The sequence below is a fragment of the Pelobates fuscus genome, chromosome 7 (assembly GCF_036172605.1).
Source record: "Pelobates fuscus isolate aPelFus1 chromosome 7, aPelFus1.pri, whole genome shotgun sequence".
NCBI lineage: Eukaryota > Metazoa > Chordata > Amphibia > Anura > Pelobatidae > Pelobates > Pelobates fuscus.
The window spans coordinates 148,855,186-148,873,263 of NC_086323.1; the positions used below are offsets into that span (position 1 = coordinate 148,855,186).

General features: G+C 42.4%; 1 protein-coding gene across 1 annotated transcript in view; it reads left to right on the forward strand.

The window, feature by feature from the left end:
• EOGT (EGF domain specific O-linked N-acetylglucosamine transferase) overlaps positions 1-18,078 on the forward strand; it is a 38,375-nt gene that overhangs the window by 15,058 nt on the left and 5,239 nt on the right. The window contains exons 7-14 of the mRNA XM_063426802.1: positions 4,644-4,750; positions 6,994-7,097; positions 11,375-11,467; positions 12,168-12,239; positions 12,335-12,421; positions 13,441-13,509; positions 15,631-15,692; positions 16,661-16,780. Of these exons, the coding sequence (XP_063282872.1) occupies positions 4,644-4,750; positions 6,994-7,097; positions 11,375-11,467; positions 12,168-12,239; positions 12,335-12,421; positions 13,441-13,509; positions 15,631-15,692; positions 16,661-16,780 (714 nt within the window). The remainder of the gene's footprint in view (positions 1-4,643; positions 4,751-6,993; positions 7,098-11,374; positions 11,468-12,167; positions 12,240-12,334; positions 12,422-13,440; positions 13,510-15,630; positions 15,693-16,660; positions 16,781-18,078) is intronic.

Genomic DNA, 18,078 nt, shown 5'->3' on the forward strand with positions numbered 1-18,078 from the left:
CCCCAGGCCCCCACCCCTGGGCGGCGGGTGGGGGCCATAACCGTAACAAGGGGGGGGACCTACTGTCCTCCCCCCCGGCCCCCACCCCTGGCCGGCGGGTGGGGGCCATAATAGTAATAGGGGGGGGGGACCTACTGTCCTCCCCCCCCCGGCCCCCACCCCTGGGCGGCGGGTGGGGGCCATCATAGTAATAAGGGGGGGGGGACCTACTGCCCCCCCCCCGGCCCCCCCCCCTGGGCGGCGGGTGGGGGCACTAAGTAAATCCCCCCCCCCCCCCCCCATCAAGGTGACTAGGGGTGCCCAAGCCCCTAGTCACCCACCCCCCACCCAAATAAAAAATGCCCCTACCTACCCCCCTCACCCTAAAAAATAGTGAGGGGGGAATAAAATTGCTAACCTGTAAAGTAAAATTAAACTTACCATTCGACGTCTTCTTTTTTCTAAAATCTTCATTTTTCAGCCCCAAAAAAGGCCAAATAAAAAACCATCATAGCCGTCGAACTAAAAATAAAATAAAAAACCCGAGCGCAAAAAAAAAACCCGACGAAAAAGAAAAAACCCGAGCGCACAAAAAAATAATCCATCTTCACCCATGGAGGGCTCCGCGCAGACTGAGCTCCGCAGGGCGGGGCAAGGCTTATAAAGCCTTGCCCCGCCCTGCAATTAGCCTAAGAACACTCTGATTGGTGGGTTTAAGCCAATCAGAGTGCTCTTTGTCATTTTACAAGCGTGGGAAAGTTCTTTGGAATTTTCCCACGCTTGTAAAATGACACAGAGCACTGTGATTGGATGGCTTGAAATCCATCCAATCACAGTGCTCTGTGTCATTTTACAAGCGTGGGAAAATTCTTTGGAACTTTCCCACGCTTGTAAAATGACACAGAGCACTGTGATTGGATGGCTTGAAATCCATCCAATCACAGTGCTCTGTGTCATTTTACAAGCGTGGGAAAGTTCTTTGGAATTTTCCCACGCTTGTAAAATGACACAGAGCACTGTGATTGGATGGCTTGAAATCCATCCAATCACAGTGCTCTGTGTCATTTTACAAGCGTGGGAAAGTTCTTTGGAATTTTCCCACGCTTGTAAAATGACACAGAGCACTGTGATTGGATGGCTTGAAATCCATCCAATCACAGTGCTCTGTGTCATTTTACAAGCGTGGGAAAGTTCCAAAGAATTTTCCCACGCTTGTAAAATGACACAGAGCACTGTGATTGGATGGCTTGAAATCCATCCAATCACAGTGCTCTGTGTCATTTTACAAGCGTGGGAAAGTTCCAAAGAATTTTCCCACGCTTGTAAAATGACACAGAGCACTGTGATTGGATGGCTTGAAATCCATCCAATCACAGTGCTCTGTGTCATTTTACAAGCGTGGGAAAGTTCTTTGGAATTTTCCCACGCTTGTAAAATGACACAGAGCACTGTGATTGGATGGCTTGAAATCCATCCAATCACAGTGCTCTGTGTCATTTTACAAGCGTGGGAAAGTTCCAAAGAATTTTCCCACGCTTGTAAAATGACACAGAGCACTGTGATTGGATGGCTTGAAATCCATCCAATCACAGTGCTCTGTGTCATTTTACAAGCGTGGGAAAGTTCCAAAGAATTTTCCCACGCTTGTAAAATGACACAGAGCACTGTGATTGGATGGCTTGAAATCCATCCAATCACAGTGCTCTGTGTCATTTTACAAGCGTGGGAAAGTTCCAAAGAACTTTCCCACGCTTGTAAAATGACACAGAGCACTGTGATTGGATGGATTTCAAGCCATCCAATCACAGTGCTCTGTGTCATTTTACAAGCGTGGGAAAGTTCCAAAGAACTTTCCCACGCTTGTAAAATGACAAAGAGCACTCTGATTGGCTTAAACCCACCAATCAGAGTGTTCTTAGGCTAATTGCATGGCGGGGCAAGGCTTTATAAGCCTTGCCCAGCCCTGCGGAGCTCAGTCTGCGCGGAGCCCTCCATGGGTGAAGATGGATTATTTTTTTTGTGCGCTCGGGTTTTTTCTTTTTCGTCGGGTTTTTTTTTTGCGCTCGGGTTTTTTATTTTATTTTTAGTTCGACGGCTATGATGGTTTTTTATTTGGCCTTTTTTGGGGCTGAAAAATGAAGATTTTAGAAAAAAGAAGACGTCGAATGGTAAGTTTAATTTTACTTTACAGGTTAGCAATTTTATTCCCCCCTCACTATTTTTTAGGGTGAGGGGGGTAGGTAGGGGCATTTTTTATTTGGTTGGGGGGTGGGTGACTAGGGGCTTGGGCACCCCTAGTCACCTTGATGGGGGGGGGGGGGGAATTTACTTAGTGCCCCCACCCGCCGCCCAGGGGTGGGGGCGGGGGGAGGACAGTAGGTCCCCCCCCATTATCGTTATGGCCCCCACCCGCCGCCCAGGGGTGGGGGCCGGGGGGGGGGGGAGGACAGTAGATCCCCCCCCCCTTATTACTATTATGGCCCCCACCCGCCGGCCAGGGGTGGGGGCCGGGGGGGAGGACAGTAGGTCCCCCCCCCCTTGTTACTGTTATGGCCCCCACCCGCCGCCCAGGGGTGGGGGCCGGGGGGGGGAGGACAGTAGGTCCCGTCCCCCCCCCTTATTACTATTATGGCCCCCACCCGCCGCCCAGGGGTGGGGGCCGGGGGGGGGGACAGTAGGTCCCCCCCCCCTATTACTATTATGGCCCCCACCCGCCGCCCAGGGGTGGGGGCCGGGGGGTGGAGGACAGTAGGTCCCCCCCCCCTTATTACTATTATGGCCCCCACCCGCCGCCCAGGGGTGGGGGCCGGGGGGTGGAGGACAGTAGGTCCCCCCCCCCCCTTATTACTATTATGGCCCCCACCCGCCGCCCAGGGGTGGGGGCCTGAGGGGAGGACAGTAGGTCCCCCCCCCCCTTATTACTATTATGGCCCCCACCCGCCGCCCAGGGGTGGGGGCCTGAGGGGAGGACAGTAGGTCCCCCCTCATTCCCATTATGGCCCCCACCCGCCGTCCAGGGGTGGGGGCCGGCGGGGGAGGACAGTAGGTCCCCCGTCCCCCCCTTATTACCCTTTTTTTTTTTTTACAGTGAGCAGCCACAGGCTGCTCACTGTTTAGTGGACATGCCCCTACTCGCGATATAGCGAGTAGGGGCATTGGGGAGATTTGAATCTCCCTTGTGCTATTATGGGGGTCATATTGACCCCCATAGAGTGAGGGGAGGACCTGGGGGGCTAATGAAGTGGTGGGGAGCACTGCTCCCTGCCGCTTCTGTCTTTACATAATGCAAGGAGGGAGCTGCACGCCGGTAGCTCCCTCCTTGTAATAAACCGAACGAACAAACTAACACTGATACACAGTGTTAGTTTGTTCGTCTGATTTTTTCTATTCATTCATTCGTCTGTCTGATGAATGAATGAATAGGTGAAATTCCCGTTCGCATGTCCAGGTGTTTCACTGGGCATGTGCGGGAATCTCACAGTCTGTGTAGTGTGGGTAGATGACGTGTCCCACAGGGACTTCACCTACCCACACAAAGATGCCGGCGCCCTGAATATAGATCGGGGCAGAAAATAAAGAATAAAAAATAGGTAATGTGGGGGGCATAGGGGCATTTGGGGATGACTAGGGGGTCGATTGGATGTAGTTGAGGCGGGAGGGGGGTTAAAAAAAAACGGAATTCGGCATGACAGTGCCGCTTTAAATTCCAGAGAAGTGGCATTTCCCCTTTAAAGGGACACTCCAGACACCCAGACCACACCTGCCAATTGGAGTGGTGTGGGTGCCAACTCCCATCACCCCTAATCCTGCAAGTGTAATTATTGCAGTTTTTATAAACTGCAATAATTACCTTGCAGGGTTAAGTCCTCTTCCTCTTTTAATCCCTTTAGCCTCGTGGCAGGGGAGGAGGCGTGGGGGGGACCTATTAACCCTATAGTGCCAGGAAAACGGCTTTGTTTTCCTGGCACTATAGGATCCCTTTAAGGTGCTCCAGGAATACTGTTAAAGGGACACTATAGTCACCAGAACAACTACAGCTTATTGAGTTTGTTCTGGTGAGTAGAATCATTGCCTTCAGAGTCGTTTCAGAGAAAATGCAGTGTTTACATTACAGCCTAGTGATAAGTTCACTGGCCACTCCTCAGATGGCTGTTAGAGATCCTTCCTGGGTCATGGCTGCCTAAAATGCATCCAAACATTCAGTATCTCCTCCCTCTGCATGCAGACACTGAACTTTCCTCATAGAGATTCATTGATTCAATCCATCTCTATGAGGAGATGCTGATTGGCCAAGGCTGTGTTTGAATCATGCTGGCTCTGCCCCTGATCTGCCTCCTTGTCAGTCTCAGCCAATCCTATGGGGAGGCACTGTGATTGGATCAGGCTACTACTTCTGATGATGTCAGCAGACTGCTTGTTTTTCTGAGTCTAACAGCATGCAGAGTTACAGCTTCAGGCTTGAATACAGCAAGATTTTTACTATATTTATGGAGGCATGAAGGGCCCAGGGCAGCTAGATGGTGGTTTTAACACCAAAGGGTCCGGGATACATGTTTGTGTTCCTGACCCTATAGTGATACTTTAAAATACATAGTCTGTTCTCATCTTTATTGTATCAAGGCCAGATTTCTCACAATATAATTTTGTTATTTGTGTCATTTTAGGTTTGCTGAACTGCAAAAATACAGCTCGTTAGATTTTAAACCTTTTGAAGATGGGCAGTGTGATATTATTATTAAAAAGCCAACATTTTTCATGAAATTAGATGCAGGTAATATTAGCAATCTGATAAGTATTTATGTGTGATTGTTCTTTATATCGCAAGTTGTGTTAATTGTGCTACGATACGTAGGACATGTTGCATAAAAAGTAACAACAAGCCTCAGGCTTTCTCTCCCTGTCCTGTTGTACTCCTTAAAAATTGATACACTTCGTTTAGACAATATGACGGCGTTTAACCCCTTAAGGACACATGACGGAAATTATCCTGTCATGCTGGACTTTTACTTCTGAAGCTGTGTCCTTAAGGGGTTAAAACCTATACTGCCGTGCTATAGGTATCTGCTCAAACAAGCTTACTTCCTAACAAGTAAAAATTAAGACTGGGGGGGCAGAGCGCACCAGCGAGCAGGGAAGTCGCATGACGCCTGAGCTCCCGCTCATACACACTGTAACCACGCATACTACAGCGGTCTGGCGGTGCACCGACTTACCAAAGGCCTCCTACTGCACTGGGCTACAATAGGGAAACACCACAAGAAATCTCAGGGGCTCAGCGAGGGGCAGACCCGGGATATCGGAAGGCTCCTATCCCAGCCGAGTAGGCCCAAAATCCACCCTCGACTCACTATGCGCTTCGGAAGAGGAGAACTGAGAGCTGGAGGAGGCTATACCTCCACCACGGCGGAGCAAAGTCCTGCCCGCACGATGGCCAGAACCACCCCCGACCACGAAAGTAGACCTGAGCTCTATGGTAATGGAGCTCAAGACCTTCTTTGCATCCAAAATGGCGGTCCTGAAAGAGGATCTGAAAGCTCTGACAGGACGCATCAGGGCCACGGAAGAAGTTGTACACGACATGAGGGTCAAGCAAGACTCAACCATGGCGCTACTACAAGAGGTACAGCTCACAAGTGCACAAGTAAGTGCCAAGATGGCGCACCTTGAAGATTCAGCGAGACAACGCAACCTGAAGGTGAGCGGGGTCCCTGACACCATTGACCCAGCGGAATTGCCACAGTTCACAGTTTAGCCAAAAGCCTAATCCTAGATGGAATGTACCATCTGCTGGGCCAACCTTACAAAAAATGCCCCATATCTAGGGATATCATCATGAGATTCAGGTCCAGAGGAGACAAGGAAGCATTCCAAAAAGCAACCAGTGGCCAAATGCCTTTTATTTTTGAGGAACACTCTCTAAGTTTCTTCCAGGACGTAAGCCGCCCCACTCTGCATTGGCGGCCTGCCTTAAAGGGAGTGACGACAAAGCTACAGGCAGCAGCAATACCCTATAAATGGGGTTACCCACTGGCTCTGATAGCCGAACACAACGGGCAACGATTCAGGCTCACATCGGCAACAGAAGCAGTTTCTGCGATCGATGAGACTGGAAGCCACCAACACCTCAAGCACCACAGCCAGGTCCACTCACCACTGGGACATTGCCAATGTCGCAGTATTCACTCCTGGTGGGTCTTCGGCCCCGGGCTGAAGCTAGCCAGTGCCGACAAGATACTTGCCTAATCCACTGTTTGTCTGGTTAAATACATATGATTGCTAGAAATGTTAAGTTTTTCTTTTCCTTAGTTTACACAATCCTGGGTCTTAAAAGGGAACCATTGTTAAACTCACTCTATGGGCCTTTCCTGTCAAAGGGAGGACCGAAGGGAAGCCATCTTGACCCACTTTTAGACTTTAACGCATAACCCCCCACACCCCTCTGAGTTCAGGGGTTAAGGAGCTTATTAACATCACACTCCACCATGCTTATGACAAACCACGCACCATGCCTGAACGTCACACCGGGTATACTAATAACCCGCATAGCATAACATCTTTGCCCTCTTAGTTCCCTTTCAGCCCTACACGGGCAGTAACTGACAAAGGCCGTTCAGCAAAACTCTAGCTTCAGGACCAGCAGGCCTCAGACATTGCGGGGGATAGAAAGGGTAGGGTGCGGCCTACCAGGTCATGGGTTTTCCCAGCACGGACACACCATACAACCTATGCACCCACATATGAAAAAGGGGCCCTCAACTAGTGACCACGTATTCCTCACAACTATGTCGTACCTTCACAATGTTATTTTACTATGTACCATAATTCCTGACATACTGTATTTACCATACCCTTGTAACCATGTCATGGCGCTCTACTCTATTGTTAATTGTGGTCGCTGTCGACAGTTGCCATTTGTGCAATACTTATACCTCAATAAAAATAAAAATAAATAAATAAATCTGAAACCTGCATGCAAATGTGACTTTACATAAATAATGTGTTGTTAATTTTCAGGAGTAAGCATGTATCATCATTTTTGTGATTTCATCAATCTTTACATAACTCAACATGTCAACAATTCATTCAGTACAGATGTCCAGATAATCATGTGGGATACGGTAAGTGCAAAACAAAAAAGCTTGTATTACAAGATAGTATTCATTATGATTACTTTATATTAAAGGGACACTTTCAGTGCATTTGTTTAGGTAAAAAAAAATTTTTTTGCATGCTTAAATAATTTTTATTTAAAAATGTATTTATTTTTTACAGAATTCAGACACGTAATTTACAAATTAAGCTCTGTGTTCAAACTCCCACTACTCTTGGGCAGCAGCAGCGACTATTGATCATCAGCTCCAATAGATAGAATAATCCTCCACCTTCCTCCAAAGAAAATTACCTGCACATCATCCCAAATGCTTTTTAGTTGGCCATTTTGGCCTAAAAGTTTAAATTCACTTTGTATTCCTGGCAATTTTCACTTTAGTAAATGACCCCAAGTTTCTTAGAATTCTATAATTTCCATTTTGGATTACAAGTTTTGACTCTTCTGGTTTAGATCATATCGAAAAGCAAAATTTTCCCCAAAATTCTCCATCTCCCATCAAACAGACCTTACCCTCACTCCTACATGTAGACCAAGCATGTCAAACTCAAAGGCTTCTCCCGCTACTCCTTGAAACCCTGTGAAGATGGTCAGAATGTGACGTGGCGTTCCATGCCTCCGTGTACCTCCGGGTCCCCCTCTGTCCAGCCGCGGCCATCGCAACACTGGCCGACACTCTCACTGGCCGACACTCTCACTGGCCGACACTCTCACTTGCCGACACTCTCACTGGCCGTCACTCTCACTGGCCGTCACTCTCACTGGCCGTCACTCTCACTGACCGACACTCTCACTGACCGACACACTCACTGACAGACACACACACACAGTCCCTTGGGTCCAGTGTGGATCTTCTCTCTGGAGGTCTCCCTTCCTGCTACTCAATGCTCCCTCACGCTTGCAGTTTAGCGATGCCGTGCCGGAATTATGTCATACTACGGCACTCAGCATCACCACAGAGGGTGCGTAGGACCAATGAAGAGCAGGAAGAACAGACTGTGCTCGCTGCCGCCCACTGTTAAAGCAGAGTAGGCACCTTAATGTGTAGAGAGCAGGATTCCTACTCTGCCTTAACAGTTAGCATGTACTCATTATATCAAGATATTCATTGTGGGCCGCGAGTTAGACATGCTCGATGTAGACAGATGCTAGAAATAATTTTGTTGTATACTGTATTCTATAGCTTTACCTATTTATCACATTTATAAATAGCAATATTAATAATAATATAAATTGTAATGTATTCTTTATTTGAGAAAAAAACATTTACCGGTAGTTTACTAGTACCTTCCAGGGCCGAGAATATGTTGTTGTTAATGGAGATCATTGTATCGACATTGGTAGAATGAAATCATGAGTTGACTTTGTGGAGAACCTATGATTTCTGCCATGTAATTTAGGTCACATGTGTAACACTTACTACTGGAACACATAATCAGAGCTTTATATCTGTAATTAATATCTAAGAAATAAAAATATATTAATATCTAAGAAATAAAGCAGTTTTAGCACCAGATACCTGATTGTGGTAAAACAAAAAATGGTAATCATACCTTATTTACATGTGTTGTCTTTTAATTATTTTCTTAAGTGTGAGAACAGGAAGTCTCCACTTTGCTACATACTTGAGGCTATTGCCTGCCAAGTTAGAAACCAGCTGGTCAAATGCCAAGTTCACACTGCTCCTCTAGAAAGCAGGGTTTATAGATGGACATCTGCCAGTATATCATGAAGTCTTGTAGTGCCCCTACAATGAAATAAATTACTTGGTGCACTTTTAAGATCACACCGCTTTAATTCCAGATTTCCTTAGTCCAGCTGCTAGGCAATGTATTGGTTATCTTGCATTGTATAGTAATTTATAGTGTCTAATACCACAAAGCAGTGTATAATGTACACTATACACATTGCTTCTAGAGATTTGAGCTATGTATGCAGCATGCTGTAACGCTACTGACCAGAAAGACAAGATAATTTTGAAAGGGCATCATAACCTCATCATGACCTCATGCTTTAGTGGATATAGTGCCAGGAGCACCACTTTTGCCTTCCCACATAAGTAGTAAAAGCCTTTTTGAAGAGTTTGACACCTACCTGGGTGCTTCTGGTGCTCCAGGTCCAACCTCTTCTTCAGATATCACTAAAGTCAAAATAATTACTTTCACGTTAGTGATATCAGTTCCACCTGTCTTTAGAATTAATTCATGGGCTGTGAGCATCAGTTGCTGCTCTCAGCCAGGAATTCTCTCTAAAAAGGGGTGCAATGTATATATATTTAGTGCAGGAGGGAAAGTTCTACTTGAGGTATATCTGAAGAGAAGACCCCGCCAAAGGGAACTGAGGAAGTGAACCAAGAACTCCAGACACCATAACCACTATAGAACACTGTAGTGGTTATGGTGCTTAAACTGTCCCTTTAATCTTGACCAGGGGTCCTCAAACTCTGGCCCCCCAGATGTTCCTACAACCCCCGTGATTCTCTGACTATCTATGTAATTCAAAGAATCATGGGAGTTGTAGTTCAGCAACATCTGGGGGGACGGATTTTGAGGACCCCTGATCTTGACATTTGTTAGTGCTTTTGGTAGGACAAGTCAGAAAACATTATTGATCGTTTACCAACCGTGGATTGTAATTTATCATACTTACCTTTTTAAATGTGGCATTGTAATGCTTACATTTCTGGCGTATAATTCTGTTCTTAGGGTGGGGGTAAGGTGGTCTTGTGATTTCAGTGTTGTGTTCGACAGCCTTAATATACACATGTAGAGTTAGTAATTTACAAGAGGTATGCGACGTGTGACCATTTATAATTAAGAGTTATTCTTTAATCTATGAATTGTTGGGAATCTGAAAAAAAGAGAAATTTTCCAGTTTCGATTTTGGCCTACATTTTCAAACTCACGTTGAATTCCTTGACAAATCACAGTTTAGTGAATAACACTGGGATTTTAATTAATCTGTCTTTTTAAAGTAATGATTTAGTTTAGTCAGTTTAAATTTGGTATTAATAATACAATGCCTGTGTGACTAATCACTAAAACGCATTTAATAAATGTTCACATTTCCTAAAATGAATAAATAGATTCTCAGTGCTCATCCTTATGATATGTATTGAGCACACATAAAGTGGAGTATTTAGTGTCCTATTGGCAGTTCTGTTAACATTGTGGTGAAAGGAAGTAGGTTTTACTGCTCTTATATTCTCGAAAAGGTGAACCTATAATTAGAGCAACTATATTGCACCTTTATGTACAGAAACATGCAGAAAATGCTTACATTAAGAACAGTGCTCCAATACTTGGCAGATGTTTAATTAACTTTACTAATTAAAGAGGTGGGATAGGCTCCGCATATGTAATTAAAATATAAGGTGCCGAAACTGTATTAAAGTGGATCAGTTTCCAGAAATGAAATAAATAGACAATGCACCACAATTTCAAAGAGATTCTAAGGAAATCAAAATCTATTACTGAAGATTCTATAAAACCCTTTACACTACAATTCAGATTTTAAACAGAAAAATACAAACTCTGACACACAAACACAAATTTGGAGTAAGCTATCCTTGTTGTCTTCTCTTTTTTATTGTTATATAAGCAAATCATAGTAAGTTGTAAAAAAAACAACTAAACATTGAAATGTATTGTCAGCCATCTTGGAAATGTATAACACTTTTTAACCCCTTAAGGACCAAACTTCTGGAATAAAAGGGAATCATGACATGTCACACATGTCATGTGTCCTTAAGGGGTTAAAGAGGCTCTCAAATTTACTTTCATGAGTTGAGCTCTTCAGAGGCAGCTACTAATAGAAATCAGGCATATCCATGAAGCAGCCAATCAGAACCCGGGTATAATGATAACCAATTAGCTCTCAACATTTCATTGCACATTTGAGTTGCCATATTACACTTGCCAGTGTAATATGCTTCCTGCGCCCAATAACAACTATAACACATTAAGTTAGAAATCAGCTAACATTAACAACCACAACAAAAAGTTTAAAACCGTTTTAACATACTGGTAAAAAGAAAATATCTGATAACTGAACCATTTTGCATGAAATGTTTTAGAAAAGTTTATTTTTATCCTGTGTGCCAAAAAGTGCTGCTTATGAAAATAATTGCAAATTATATGTAAATAATTAAAATAAAAGAAGAAAATAGGCTTCATTTTAAATACAGTTTTTTTCCCTAGAAAGTTACAGATTTTAATTCCTCTTCTGGCGATCTGTATTTATAATTTCTCTCTTTTTGGCAATCTACATTATTTTTTTGATTTGCAGAGTTTTTACGGCTACGGTGACTTATTTAGCGAAACGTGGAAGGCGTTTACAGACTATGAAATCATACATTTGAAGGCATACGATTCTAAACGGGTAGGAGAAAAGAAATTGCCTGATACTTAAATTGTGTTAATGTTTTCGGTGTAGAAACCTGCAAAATTAAATGTCATATTGGTGCCCTTTTATCTGTTTTATTGCTAACAAGATACCCCAAAGTCCTGTTTGTGCACAATCTTGAGAAACAAAGTGATGTCTTCCTAAATTTTTAGTTGATACTCCTGTCTCAGATCTTGCGATACGTCCGATTTTCTCGTGGCCAACACGAGCGCTAGATTCTGGTGACATCACTTAACAGTGATTTCTTTCAATGTTACAAAACAAAAATAATAATATATAGCAGACAGACTGAATGACCGTAACTGCACCTCTCTTTAAACCATGAGTTTCTGGGTACTGGGCAGCCAGTAATTAACGCTCTGTATAGCACCCAAAGATGTGATTGTGACAGCTGCTAAATCTTGTTGCTGACACCTGTGGTGCTCCCCAGAACACAGCTAAGGACTGTATTTCAATTAAAGGGGCACATTTTGAGCTGCAGACGTGTCCTAGTTGAATGCCATTGCCCAGTTGGTAAAGGATACATTTTAAGCAGTGTATGCTCAAGTATGCTAGCCATGAATTGAATAGGCTGCAGTACATTTACCGTTCTTTGATGAATGTGTATGTATATAGACTGTTCTTCTGAGACAAAATGAAACAAAAATGCTAATTTTAATTAATTTATTTATTTTAGCTATGTGTTAAAGATGCTGTATTTGCTTTACTGCCACGTATGAGATATGGCTTGTTTTACAACACACCATTGGTAAGTGAAGCAAGTTGGTAACTTTATACTTTTGATCGTAGAAGATATTCATTTCAGTAGATCAATGTATTGCTTTACATTTTTTTTTTTTAAAGATCTCAAACTGTCGTGGCACAGGATTATTCAGAGCGTTCTCGCAGCATGTGCTTCACCGCCTGAATATCAACCAGAATGTTTTAAAGGTAAAAAAAAATGCATACTTTTTTTTTCTTTTTATACCCCAACCCATTCCTAGTCACAAGGGGGATGTTAAAATGCTAAAGAAACATCAGATGATAAACACATTTTTTGTCACATCTGAATCCCAAACATCCTGATTCTAGTAGAATTCTCTGTTTGGGACCTGTATCTTGAAATTGCAGTGAAAAATGTAAAAATCCTATGTATAAATAAATCCCAACATCTCAAACATATACTTAATAAAAACATGGCTGACTCATTCCTCTCACCCGTAGTTGTTTATGAGTGATATCACTCTTTGCTTTGTCTATTAAAGACTTCCTGTCATCAGAAATCATATATGGATGATTAAATTCAATTCAAAGAACCATTCTCCGTTTTCTGCACAGTGGAATGATGGGTGCCACTTTGCAACTAGTAGACTCTAATTGGCTTCTTACATCACATATTCTCTACAGCTTTTTTTCTGGGAATGGTTAAAGGGAAACTCTAGTGACCTAAACAACTCTAGCTTAATGAAGCAGTTCAATCAGATGTAATTTACCTTAAACAATTAGATATCTTTCTCTGTAAATTGAACTTTGATTACATACAGTAGTCTATTGCAGGGTCTAGCAAGCTATTAACATAGCAGGGGATAAGAAAATCTAAGTTGAACAGAACTTGCAATAAAGGAAGGATAAACATTAGATGATTCTTTACAGGAAGTGTTTAGGAAGGTTGTGCAAGTCACATGCAGGGAGGTGTGACTAGGGTTTATAAACAAAGTGATTTAACTCCTAAATGGCAGAAAATTGAGCAGTAAGACTGCATGGAGCATGATCTATACACCAAAACTGCTTCATTAAGCTAAAGTTGTTTTGGTGACTATAGTGTCCCTTTAAACTTTGTCAATTATAATTGCTTGCTTTTCCAAGCATTCTCTTGCTTGCATAACAGTTGGTTTATTAAAGTGACCGACATGACTGTACATTGTGTATTCTGTAACATTGGCTGACTGGTCTCTTTATGTTGGATTTAGGAGGAAACAATTCGAGTCACCATACTGACACGGAGCACGGAATTTCGGAAAATACTAAACTTGAATGAGGTTCTATTTCTTGTTTTACATATATTGTTTTATGTGTAGTATGTTTCCTGAGGAAACACAGAGGAAGATATTTATTAAAGTGTTTCAGATAGTTTTGCTCCTTTTTTTGGAGCAGTTTATTAAATGTTTGTTTGTTTATTTTTATTTTTTTATATGCTGCTTTTTTTGGTGCTTTTTTATTTTTTCCATTATAGATTAATCAATTGCTGTATTACTTTTTCTGCCTGAAGAGTGTTTTGTACCTCTCTCTTTTTTCCACCACTCTAAATTGGCGTTATTATCTGAAATGGATATATGTTTTAAAAATGGCAAAACTTAGCTAGAATAAGTCTACTTCTGAGACCATTTTAGAGTAAACGAATAAATACAAACAGATACAAAAAAAATAATTTTCAGACCATTTTGATACTTTGATACATTTCACCCAGTGTCTTTTACTTGTTAATAACTTGTTACTTTCACAAATTTCCACCAATGTTTCTCTTTCTCCTGCTCTAATGCATTGTGTGCCTTGGCTGTGCCAGGATTAAACCAGACTGTGATGTAAATTACCAATTCTTTAATATACTCGTTAAAAAAATAAAAAAAATGGTGCATCGCAAGAAGGCAATTTTACATGATTTATAGGTGATTCTAAAATGTTAATTCGGTGGTGCAATTTCCAGAGAAGTGAAAGTTCACCATTACAGTCCTCTCTGCTGTGGTCATATCTTTGTTCTCAATCGCTTGCAGTTAAAGGACCACTATAGGCACCCAGACCACTTCAGCTTAATGAAGTGGTCTGGGTGCCAGGTCCATCTAGGATTAACACTTTCTGCTGTAAACATAGCAGTTTCAGAGAAACTGCTATGTTTACATTAGGGTTAATCCAGCCTCTAGTGGCTGTCTCATTGACAGCCGCTAGAGGCGCTTCCGCGCTTCTCACTGTGGTTTTCACAGTGAGAAGATGCCAGCGTCCATAGGAAAGCATTGAGAATGCTTTCCTATGGACTGGCTGAATGCGCGCGCAGCTCTTGCCGCGCATTCAGCCGATGACGGGGAAAGTAGGAGGAGAGTTCCCCGTGCCGAGTGAGCCCGGCGCTGGAAAAAAGGTAAGATTTAACCCCTTCCTCTCCATCCAGCCTGGCGGGAGGGGGACCCTGAGGGTGGGGGCACCTTCAGGGCACTATAGTGCCAGGAAAACGAGTATGTTTTCCTGGCACTATAGTGGTCCTTTAACCCCTTAAGGACCAAACTTCTGGAACAAAAAGGAATCATGACGTGTCACACATGTCATGTGTCCTTAAGGGGTTAAAGGTGCTTAGATGCACAGGCAGTACAGTAACAAACAGCATTTCTCCATTTTTATTTTAGTTTAAAACCCTCAGAGTAGCTTTTCCTTTCACGTCCTTATTTCCATGAGTCACTGGGAAAAAAATGAACTAATCCTGGATAAAATGAATGGGTGTGACATTTTTCAGTGTGTCAGTAAACCTTCTATATGAGTTGTTTATCCAGGAAATCCCAGCACTGGATGGCAAGCAGCAAATGGAATTAAAGCTACATTATTTGTTTATTTATTTACTTACTTGCAGATGGTCGAGCTGCAAATATGTGCTATTCACAGGCCTATGCCAAGATACAGAATGGTATTTCAATCAGCAGCTTGGAGCAATAAAATCTCTCAGCCCTATGTCACTAAAATTGGAAGAAGAGCTTTATGTATTTATTTTGCTGGTATGTTGCCAGGAACACAGCTGAGAAACTTGCAAACCCCATTGGTTATAACCAGAAACAACATTTCCATAATTTCATCTAGACAGAGCCCTCGCTAGCTTTTCTCAAGAAAAGGTTGTTGAAGCGTATCAAAAGGAAAAAAAAAAATTAAACATTCATAGCAGATTCTGTACCAGAGATGGTCACCCTCCCACCAGCTTTTGTAGAACTGCAAATCCCAAAATGCCTTTCCAGCAATAAGGCTTGCTAAGCATCATGGGCATTGCAGTTTAAGAACAGCTGGAGATCTGCCTATTGCCCCCCCCCCCCCTTTCTCTATACTGTTGCTATTACTTACTGCACATTTTCTTGTAGGCATTCTGGCAAAAAATGAACACGTTTTAATGTTGCATATTTTTTTCCTAGCTGGTCCACGCATTGGAGAAAGTACCAATGTTTAAAGTTCAGGTCGTGGACTACAAGTACAAGTAAGTGTATTAATTGTAAATATTTAAATTCACTAGATCTATTGATAAATGAATGGAATGTTTTATTTTTTTTATTAGATTGCACCTTTGGATTTCACAGTAGGTCTCTGTGTCATGGTGTGGGAAATCATTGTGTGTATGATTGTTGAACAAAGTGGGCATACTGAGACAAGAATGTGCGACTCATACACTTAAACAATCCCCCCAAGCTCCATAACCACTACAGTGTGTTGTAGTGTTTATGGTGCCAGCAGTGCCCCGAAGCACTCCTATTGTAAGAATTCAAATCATTTTACAACAATCCATTGGGCACGGCTCCCCACCTCCGTGCAGGTAGAGGTTTCCATAAGCTTAAGCCTAGTTATGCAGGGTTAGTTAATTTGGCTAAGAGAATTAGCTGATCACTCTCAGCCAGGCTAAGTCCTGCCCTGCCAAAAGCTTTAAGCTCTAGAGAAATCAGGGACCAGTACTTGGCGGACCCCAAGGAAAAAGTCAAAGCTTTCAAAAACAGTTTGACCCCTTGTATTGGGTGTGTGCACCAGAGCACTGGTGTTTATGCTGCTTGGGGTATCACTTTAAATTTATGAGTCCAAAATTTTCGCTCCGTACCCCCACTTTGTTTAACCAAGAATGAAACGTTTTCTGCAATAGAACATAATAATTCATCCATTAAAATATCAAATGATCTTAAGACCAAGATGTCTTCCACCACCTCTGACATCTGTCTCCGCTGTCCCAGTACCAGATAATATGCCTTTTATTGGTACTGTCATCTGACATCATTAACATTCATTAAGAAGCTCAACTTCTTGTCATCTGATGGTGTTAGACTTATAGCCTGATACTAATTACCTTTTATTGTTATCTGTGATTGCACAACCTTTGCAAACCACACAGTCATAATTAAAGCCTGCTAAATACAGTCTTGTGAACTGATCATTCCAGCGTGCCATTTTTATTTCATACAGAGATCTTGGATTCCTTGAGCAACTTTCTATCACATATAACTCTGATATTTTTATTGGGATGCATGGAGCTGGTCTGACGCACTTACTTTTCTTGCCTGACTGGGCTGTAATATTTGAGTTGTAAGTATTAACCATCTTTCCTACAATGGACAACTTTTATTATAGTACTGTTTGCTTTCTTTTCATTGGTTCTTCAAAACGATTACTTTTTTAACGTTTCTACGGAAGGACTACATTACTTTGTTGTTTCCACAAGGTCCATGTATGGCACAGTTAACATGTTAAGAACCTTTCATTGTTGAAACCTCCATGCTTTTTTGGAAAATGATCTGTGTAACTTGATTGCCGGCTGGTCATCCGTGAAGTTGCCAATCAAGTAAGGCCACTTAGCATTCTGAAACCAGATGAGAATTTTGTAAAACCTTTTTTGTGTCGCTGCAGTTACAATTGTTATTAAACACTTAGTATTTGGAGAAACTCACAGAGTTAAGAAAATTCTGCAGCATACTTTTAGGCACACAGCATTGCTAGATTGTGTTTGCAAAATGCTGAGCATGCACATGCAGTGATATAAAAAACTGTGTTTTGAAGCAGCATACAATTGCTAAAGGACGCTATAAGGTTGCGTGTTGGAAATCTGAAAAACGTGACTGTCTGTGCATATTGCGTGTTCAGCGTGACATGTTGGAAAAATGCATATATGTATATCTACAGGGATGCATAGAGTATTGGGGCCTTAGTCTCTGTGGATTTGCCTTGCTTCAGAGAACTCCATGACGTTTCTGCCACAAGTTAGGTCGCCAGCCGCCTAAGGGGCTTCTGTGAATACAGCAGCTTAATCCTAGGTGTTGTTCAGTGGACGAACTGTGTAAGCACTCTGTCCAGCCTTAGCACTGAGATCATGATCTAAACACTATGGTTTGGGGAATCATTGTATATAACAATGAATCATGTCCCACTCCTCCACACCAAGAATTGCCACCAGTTATGTGAGATTGGAATTTTAGGCCTGAACAGAGATTTAAATGATGTACTTACAGCCTTCCCATGCTACAACAGTAAAAAGGGGGTATGAAAAAAGATATATTTTTTTTTTTTTTAATTCTTTATTTTTGTCGTGCAGGTGAGTACAAACATAGTCATGCGCCACAACAGCGTAGAATAATATGAAAACAAAGACATGTATAGCAGTGGCTCTGAGAACTTGCAAATTTTTTAAGGTTATATTAGTTGCATGGGTATGTCTAATGAGCTAAGCAGAATTTGTGTTAATTTGGTTATGTATATTGCAGTAGATTAGGTTCTCGCTTAGGTTGGTTACAGGCTGTTCTACTCGTCTGTGACATTAGTATGCTTTGTGGTTGTATCTACACATAATGCAGTTTTGTGACAGGAGTGAACAACACAATTTGTCTCAT